The sequence below is a fragment of the Dioscorea cayenensis genome, chromosome 1 (genome assembly GCF_009730915.1).
Source record: "Dioscorea cayenensis subsp. rotundata cultivar TDr96_F1 chromosome 1, TDr96_F1_v2_PseudoChromosome.rev07_lg8_w22 25.fasta, whole genome shotgun sequence".
Lineage (NCBI taxonomy): Eukaryota > Viridiplantae > Streptophyta > Magnoliopsida > Dioscoreales > Dioscoreaceae > Dioscorea > Dioscorea cayenensis.
The window spans coordinates 28,986,215-28,993,876 of record NC_052471.1 but is presented as its reverse complement, the minus strand read 5'-3'; the positions used below and the strand labels follow the sequence as shown (position 1 = coordinate 28,993,876).

At 34.7% G+C, this 7,662-nt stretch overlaps 1 protein-coding gene across 1 annotated transcript; it reads left to right on the top strand.

Annotated features, from left to right (window-relative positions):
* Nucleotides 1-7,662, top strand: LOC120258449 (zinc finger MYM-type protein 1-like). The gene is made up of 6 exons (XM_039265871.1): nt 1-174; nt 256-524; nt 580-818; nt 882-943; nt 1,375-1,584; nt 7,168-7,662. Exons 1-6 carry the CDS (start codon nt 1-3, stop codon nt 7,660-7,662), a joined length of 1,449 nt encoding a protein of 482 aa, XP_039121805.1.

Below are 7,662 nucleotides of genomic sequence, written 5' to 3'. Positions count from 1 at the left end.
ATGGAGGTTGAATACCGTACTCGTTTAACGACTGTTTTAGATGTGACGCGCTTTCTATTGAAGCAAGGTTTGCCTTTCCATGGACATGATGAGCCCTTGAGCTCATTGAACAAGGGCAATTTTCTTGAGTTGCTCGAGTGGTATAGCCTATGGAATGATAAGATTTTCAGGGCGGTCAATCAAAATGCTCCTGCAAATAATCAAATGACTTCCCTGAAGATTTAGAAGGAGTTAGCAAATGCTTGTGCAATATAGATTACATGTGCTATTGTTGATGATATTGGAGATAAATGTTTTTCTCTTATGATTGATGAAGCTCGGGATGTGTCAGTGAAGGAGCAAATGGGAGTTGTTCTGCGATATGCGAATAAGAATGGGTATGTGATAGAGCGGTTTCTTGCTATGGTTCATGTGCTGGATACATCATCTATTTCATTGAAGAATGCCACTGATTGTCTATTTGCCAAACATGGGTTATCTCTTTCAAGATTGAGGGGACAAGGATATGATGGGGCTTCAAATATGTGAGGAGAATTTAATAGTTTGAAAGCACTTGTCCTTAAAAAATCCATATGCAAGGTACATCTATTGTTTTGCTCATCAACTCCAATTAGTGGTTGTTGCTGTTGCTAAAGACAATCGAATTGTGAGTGATTTTTTCCAATATGTTACTATGATTGCTAATGTGGCTGGAGCATCATGCAAAAGGAAAGACCAACTTCGGCAACATCACCATGATAGGTTGGTTGAGCAATTGGAGAAAGTAGACATAGTCAGTGGCAGAGGAAAAAATCAAGAATCCAGCTTAGCAAGACCAGGTGATACTCGTTGAGGAACGCATTACACTACCATTCTCCTGCTAATCTCAATGTGGACTTCAGTGTTAGATGTCCTCCAACATGTGCATGATGATGGTGCTTCTAATGATAACAGAGGCATAGCGGCAAGTTTGATTGAAAAAATGAAGAATTATCAATTTGTGTTTGTGATGTATTTGATGAGGCGTTTGTTGGGAATAACAAATTAGTTATCATTTGCCTTACAACAAAAGAATCAAAATATTGTTCAAGCAATGCGTTTAATTGAAGTTGTAAAGGATCGGCTTCAAGACTTAAGAGAGACGGGATGGGAGGCATTTTTGGAGGAAGTTAGCTCTTTTTGTGAAGAGAACTCAATCCCGGTGCCTAATACGGAGGAAAGTATGTGAATCCGTGGTCGTTCTAGATGGGAAGACCAAGTTATTACTCATTTTCACCATTATCGTGTTGAAATTTTCTATGAGGTTAATATTCTTTATATTTATTATGTTTATGTAAATCTCATTAATTTAGTTTCTTAGAAATATTTGTAATTTTATCATTGTTACAATGTTAGGTCATTGATTTGATTGCACAAGAAATGCAAAACCGCTTCCCAGAAACTAGCACAGAATTACTTCTTCTTCTGTTATGCCTTGATCCAAAGGACTCATTCTCCAAATTCAACATCCACAAGCTACTTCGTCTTACAGAACTTTATCCCGAAGATTTCACAATGATTGAGCGCATGATGCTTGAGGATCAACTTGCTACTTTTATTTATCATGTGCGGCATGATGCAGATTTTATAAATATTGGGGACTTGGGAGGTTTTGCTAGGAAGATGGTTGAGACATGCAAACATATTATTTTTCCACTCATTTATCACCTTAGCTAGTTGGCATTGATTTTACCAGTTGCGACAGCTAGTGTTGAGAGGGTGTTTTTGGAGATGAATATTGTGAAAACTGATTTACGCAATAAAATGGGAGACGAGTGGATGAATAATAGCCTGGTTGTCTATATTGAGTGGGAGGTTTTTGCAACTATAGACAATGAAGTGATTCTACAGTGTTTTTAGAAAATGCAAACTCGGCGGATGAAGTTACCTCCTCTTAATCGTAGCCACATGCCTCACATTTCTGGCACGAACACTGGCATTGGTTCTAGTTCAAGCGTGCATAAATAGGTATTGTATGCTTTTTCCCAAGTCTGTATTGAAAACGTGGTTGTTTTAATCAAAAGTTTTATTATCTCATTATTTACATCTCGGATAAATGCTTATTTACATGTATTTTTATATATGTATATATTTTGAATTAGCCCCCTACTAATAAATCCTTGTTCCGCCACTGGCAACATCCATGGTTATATTATAAACTTTTTTTTGTCACTTTTTCATTCCACAAATACTTGTAAATTTTATCAAAAATTGTTATACTCTACTGTGGAGGTAGACAATTACAAAAGTTTTCAAATTTTCATTAATTTCTTTAAGACTTTAATGGAAAAAAAATTTAAAAAAAACTTATGTAACTGAATAAAAACTAAAAGCAAAAAGCCTTGTGGTTGTGGGCCGTCCAGCCCATGGGGCTACAAGTTATCAAAACAGCTCCTTGAAATTCTGTTTCCTGATTTCAAAATCCTGAATATTGGTTGCTTGAAGATTAACTATCCTAGAGTCTTGGAGAAAATAGTGAGTATATTACATTAGTATTATTTTTATTATTGCCATGAGAATGAATGTATTACTCCTTGAAATAAGAATGAATGTATAAAATTCATGGGTGAAAAAATAGAACATGAATGTTAAACATCACTTTTATAAATATGCCCACAATGTGTTTGATTAAATGCCTCAATGAGTTAAAATGTTGAGAATATCAAATATTAATATATATCATAATGTATATATGTATAATTAAATAATGTTTAGTGTTAAACCTAAATAGCAAAATTTATAACAAGATAGACTTCAATAAGACTAGTTATACCAATTACCAAAGGTTTCATATTCATTAACACATAACAAAATGGATTCAATAACATAACAAAATTGGTTTCATAAGACATATTTAATCATTTAGATGCATGAATGTTAGCATTACCATGTTCAAACAATTTTGTGTTTGATTCTTCTAATGATGTTAGTTGTGTCATGATTAACTTTTTTGCTTGTTATTTTTTTGTAGTCTATAATTAAAGTTTTTTTTTTTTTACTTATTTTTTTTATAGATCATGGACAAATTTTTGATCAAACGACCAAGGAGTGAAGAGTCATCAAATACTCCTAAAGTACCATTGGATTCTAAATCAAGCGAGGAGAACATTAATACAAATTTTAATTTCAACGACATTGTTAGTGACCCCGGATTACGAAAACCAATTGAAGACTTTGATATTGGGATTAGAGATCAACTTTGAAGAGAGTATTTGACTAGAGGCCCATGTCAACCAATTGGCCACAATTATCCACAAAAAGATTATGACAAACAAAAAAAAAGTTTTCAAGATGCTTGGTTTAAACAACATCCATGGTTGGAGTATAGTATGACAAAAGATGCGGCATTTTGTTTTTGGTGTTATCTTTTCAAGACAAGTATAGGAAGCCGAATGGGAGAAGATGCATTCACCAAAATGGGATTCAATAATTGGAAAAAAGCATTGGAAAAATTCGTAGAACATATTGGTGTCGTAAATAGTTTGCATAATGATGCAAGAGTAAAATTTCAAGGGTTCCAAAGTCAAAGACAAAATGTGTCACACTTGTTGGCTACACATTCACATGAGATGGAGGTTGCATATCGTATTCGTTTGACGACAATTTTAGATGTGACTCGTTTTCTCTTGAAGCAAGGTTTACCTTTCCGTTGAAATGATGAGTCTTCAAATTTACTAAACAAAGGCAGTTTTCTTGAGTTGCTTGATTGGTATAGCCTACGAAATGAAGAAGTTTGGAAGACAGTCAATCAAAATGCCCCTGAAAACAATCAATTGACTTCCTTGAAAATTCAAAAGTAGTAAGATTTTGGTCTTCAACACTTTTGTAATACCCTGAACCTGTGGATAACTGTTGAAAAATATATTCAGGGTATTACTACAGTGGTAGTAAGATTTTTTCTACAGAGTAATCTTGTTGAGAAACCCCAAGTGGAAAAATTAAGGACCTAAATGTGAAAGTTTCCAAAAGATTTTGGGTTAAAGAATAAATGAAAAGGATTGATATGAAATGTTTCTAGAAACCAAGGACTGGAAGGTAAGATGGAAGGGATCTTTTTGAAATGCTGTGTTATACATTAGGAACCATTGGACAATTTGTGAGGATCTTTAGACAATATTATTTCATAATTCAGGGACCATTGGTGAGTTTTTCAGGAACTGTTTTGTAAGAAATTATATTTTGAGGGACTAAAAGTAAATTTCGGCTGAAAACTTAAGTTGGAGAAAAATCTAGATTTTGATGGTTCATCTACTTCTCCCTTCATCTGCTACAGTAACCCGAGAAGAAAAATAAAAATAAAAATGAAGAAATGAGGAGAAAAATGGGATATATGAGGTGGAGGACTTGGAGATCATCGGAGGGAGATCGCCGGAGTGTTTGGTAAGAGTTATTTGGTTGTTGAATGATGCATTATATTTGGTTGAAAACTTGGGTAAATATGTTAAAGTTTTATTTTGTTCTTGTGAGATTTGGACTTGGTTTTGAGTAATAAAAGCTTGCTTGATTGTTATTGATGATGAATGCTTGAAGTTATTTTGGAAAAACCATTGTATTTATGATGAATCTAGCTTGAATGGAGGATGAGATTTTCGGTTTTACTGTGGCATTACTGTAACACTGAGATTAGGGTTTGGTTTGGCTAATTAAGTTGATGATTATGATAATTAAGGTGTTAATGATGATGGTTGAATTGGAATTGGTTGGATTTAGCCAAATTGATTTGGTTGGATCAAACCAAGTTAGAATTGATTTGGTTGAGTTGAATTGAATTGATTGAGTTGGGTTTGATTTGGTTGAGTTGAATTGAATTGATTGAGTTGAGTTTGATTTGGTTTAACCAAGTTCATTTTAATTGAATTAGAATTGGGTTTGGATGAGAATTGAAGTGGTTGGGTTTAATTGAATTGATCTGGTTGGGCTTGATCAAATCAAGTTGAGTATGGTTGGACTTGAATGGTTTGGTTGAATTACATTGGTTGAAGTTGATTTGGGTTTGGTTTGGATGTTGGGCTAAGGGTTTTTGAGCTAAACCAAGTTGGTTCAATATATTTTGTATAAGAATTGAGTTGGTTTAAGGCTGGTTGGTTTAATTAAACCTGGTTCAGCGAAATTGAGTTTGGTTCAGTGAATTTGAGCTTGGTTCAATGGAATTGAGGTTGGTTCAGGTTGGTTCAGAATGGTCTAGCCCAAATTGAGTTGGCTTAAGTGCAATTGGAGATCAATTTGATTATGCAAGGTCAGGTTTGAACCGATTGGAGTGAGTGGGCCAATTAGAGAGTCGGTTATTGATTTCATGTATTTTTTGTTGGGTTCAATTATGTTTTTAGTTGTCCTAATTATTTATTTTTATTATGTTATCCTGTTAGGTGTTGATTAGGCTTGAGAGGGAGTTCCAAGTCTAGCACAAAACCCAAGGAAGACCAGGTGAGTTGATAGTGGCTATTATTTAAATTATTGGATAATTATTATTATTTTGGAAATAATTATTTAATTATTATTATTTTGAAATAATTATTTAATGGCTAGTATTTTGGAAATGATGGTTTAATTATTTCATTTTATTATGTTTAATTTTGTATACTGTTGAAATATACTTATATTTATTATTATTTATTTGCCGTTAATGTGCCATGACGATAGTATTGATATACATGATTTTGTATAATTATATGTATTTTCAAATAGTGAAAATACACGTATATATGATTTAATTATTTAGTTCATGTGTTTATTTTTGATGGTTACATATGCCTTGATTTGGAATGATTTGTTAAACCATGTGAGCATATTAAAATGTTTTATTGACATTGTTTGTGGAATTGGTTTTCATTCCTGGTATAGGAATGGTATCGTGGATCTGGGCTTTACTGGTATTATGCATTGTTATACTTTTGGCATTGGTTTTGTGGAAAATAATGTTTATTTCCGTGATGTGAATGCTTGTCCTGGATAAGGATCATGTGATATGATTTATACCGATTGTATTATTGCTGTATCTACTTGATGGTTTGGACGGTGACGGCGGGCTAAGGCCCGACTACTGTAGTAGTGGGTCCCCACGGGCCAGCCTTTAGAGGTGGCATGGTGGACCTGGGTGTTGATTTCTACGAGGGCCAGTTCAGGTGGGAGCGTAGAGCCCTGACTGGATATTCATCGGGTAGCCGGGGGTCACCGACCGGTGAACCGATGGGTAAACGTTAAGGACATGAGTTCCTTGACGGCTCTGAACCTAGCCGCGGCCACGACGAAGGTTTAGAGAGTTTTCTAGACCATGTTATGCTGGGTGAGTGTTGGGTATTGCTTTATTTTGAATTTGAGATTTATGTTATTTTTTAATTGTGACGAGGGCAGTCTCTCACAAAATTTGTGTTTTCTGAGAAAATCGAATTGATGTTGATTTATGTTGAATTTCAGTTTCAAAAGCTCTTTAAAGTTGTATTTTTCTAAAATTCTGGTATTTGTGAAAGTTGGAAAAATTATTTGAGAATTGATCTTATATGCTTTATGTATATTACTTTTAAATTATTTGAAATTATTGAGCCACTATCGACCAACTGAATGTGTTGTAGTTGCAGGAGAAGGACCTTAGTAGATCACTGTTCGACTATAGGGCTAGTCAGGGTTGAGTCCAGGACTGCAGTGGGTCCCCACTTTCTTTCTTTCTTGTTATTGGTGTTGTGATCTTGTAGCGGTTGTACCCGCAAATTTGAGTAGTTATACTTGTTGTATTTATGTATTTGAACCTGTAGTTGGTGTAAAATTGTAAATTGTGATTTGTAAATCTGATTTGGTTTCTGAGAGGTGTCAGGTTTCCAGTTAAAAAGGAATTTTTAACTGATGGGTGCCACATTTACCTCGGTAGAAGGGGTGGGTGTGACAACTTTAGGGAGACAGGATGGACAGAGTTTTTGGGAGAAGTTACCTCTTTTTGTAAGGGGAACTCAATGGATGTGCCTAATATGGAGGATAATATGCCAATTTGTGGTCGTTCTAGGCGGGAAGGACAATTCATTACTCATTTTCACCATTATCGTGTAGAGATGTTTTGTGAGATAATTATTTTTTGTATTTGTTATAGTTTTATAAATCTCATTAATTTATTCTTTTTATTAATATTTTCTCTCTATTTTATCATTATTTCAATGTTAGGTTATTGATTTGATTTCTCAAGAAATGCTCAACCGCTTTCCTGAAGCTAGCACGAAGTTACTTCTTTTGGTATCATGCCTTGATCCTAGGGACTCATTTTCTAAATTCAACATCCATAAGCTACTCCGTCTTGCAGAGTTGTACCTTGAAGACTTCTCATTGACTGAACGTATGATGCTTGAGGATCAACTTGCTACTTTCATTTATGATGTGCGGCATGATGATGATTTTGCAAATATCGGGGACTTGAGAGGTTTTGCTATAAAGATGGTTGATACTGGCAAGTGTACTATTTTTCCACTCGTTTATCGTCTTGTTGAGCTGGCATTGGTTTTGCCAGTTGCGACAGCTAGTGTTGAGAAGGCATTTTCGGCGATGAATATTGTGAAAACTGACTTGCGCAACAAAATGGGAGTCGAGTGGATGAATGATAGCATGATTGTCTATATTGAGAAAGAGGTTTTTGCAACTAGTGATAATGAGGCGATCCTATAA

Bases quoted from the DNA above. Each gene is read 5' to 3' on its own strand.
- LOC120258449 (XM_039265871.1), top strand. From the start codon at position 1: ATGGAGGTTGAATACCGTACTCGTTTAACGACTGTTTTAGATGTGACG. The intron at 175-255 runs GTCAATCAAAAT...TGTGCAATATAG, and splicing joins ATGATAAGATTTTCAGGGCG to ATTACATGTGCTATTGTTGA. The intron at 819-881 runs GTGATACTCGTT...TGTGGACTTCAG, and splicing joins ATCCAGCTTAGCAAGACCAG to TGTTAGATGTCCTCCAACAT.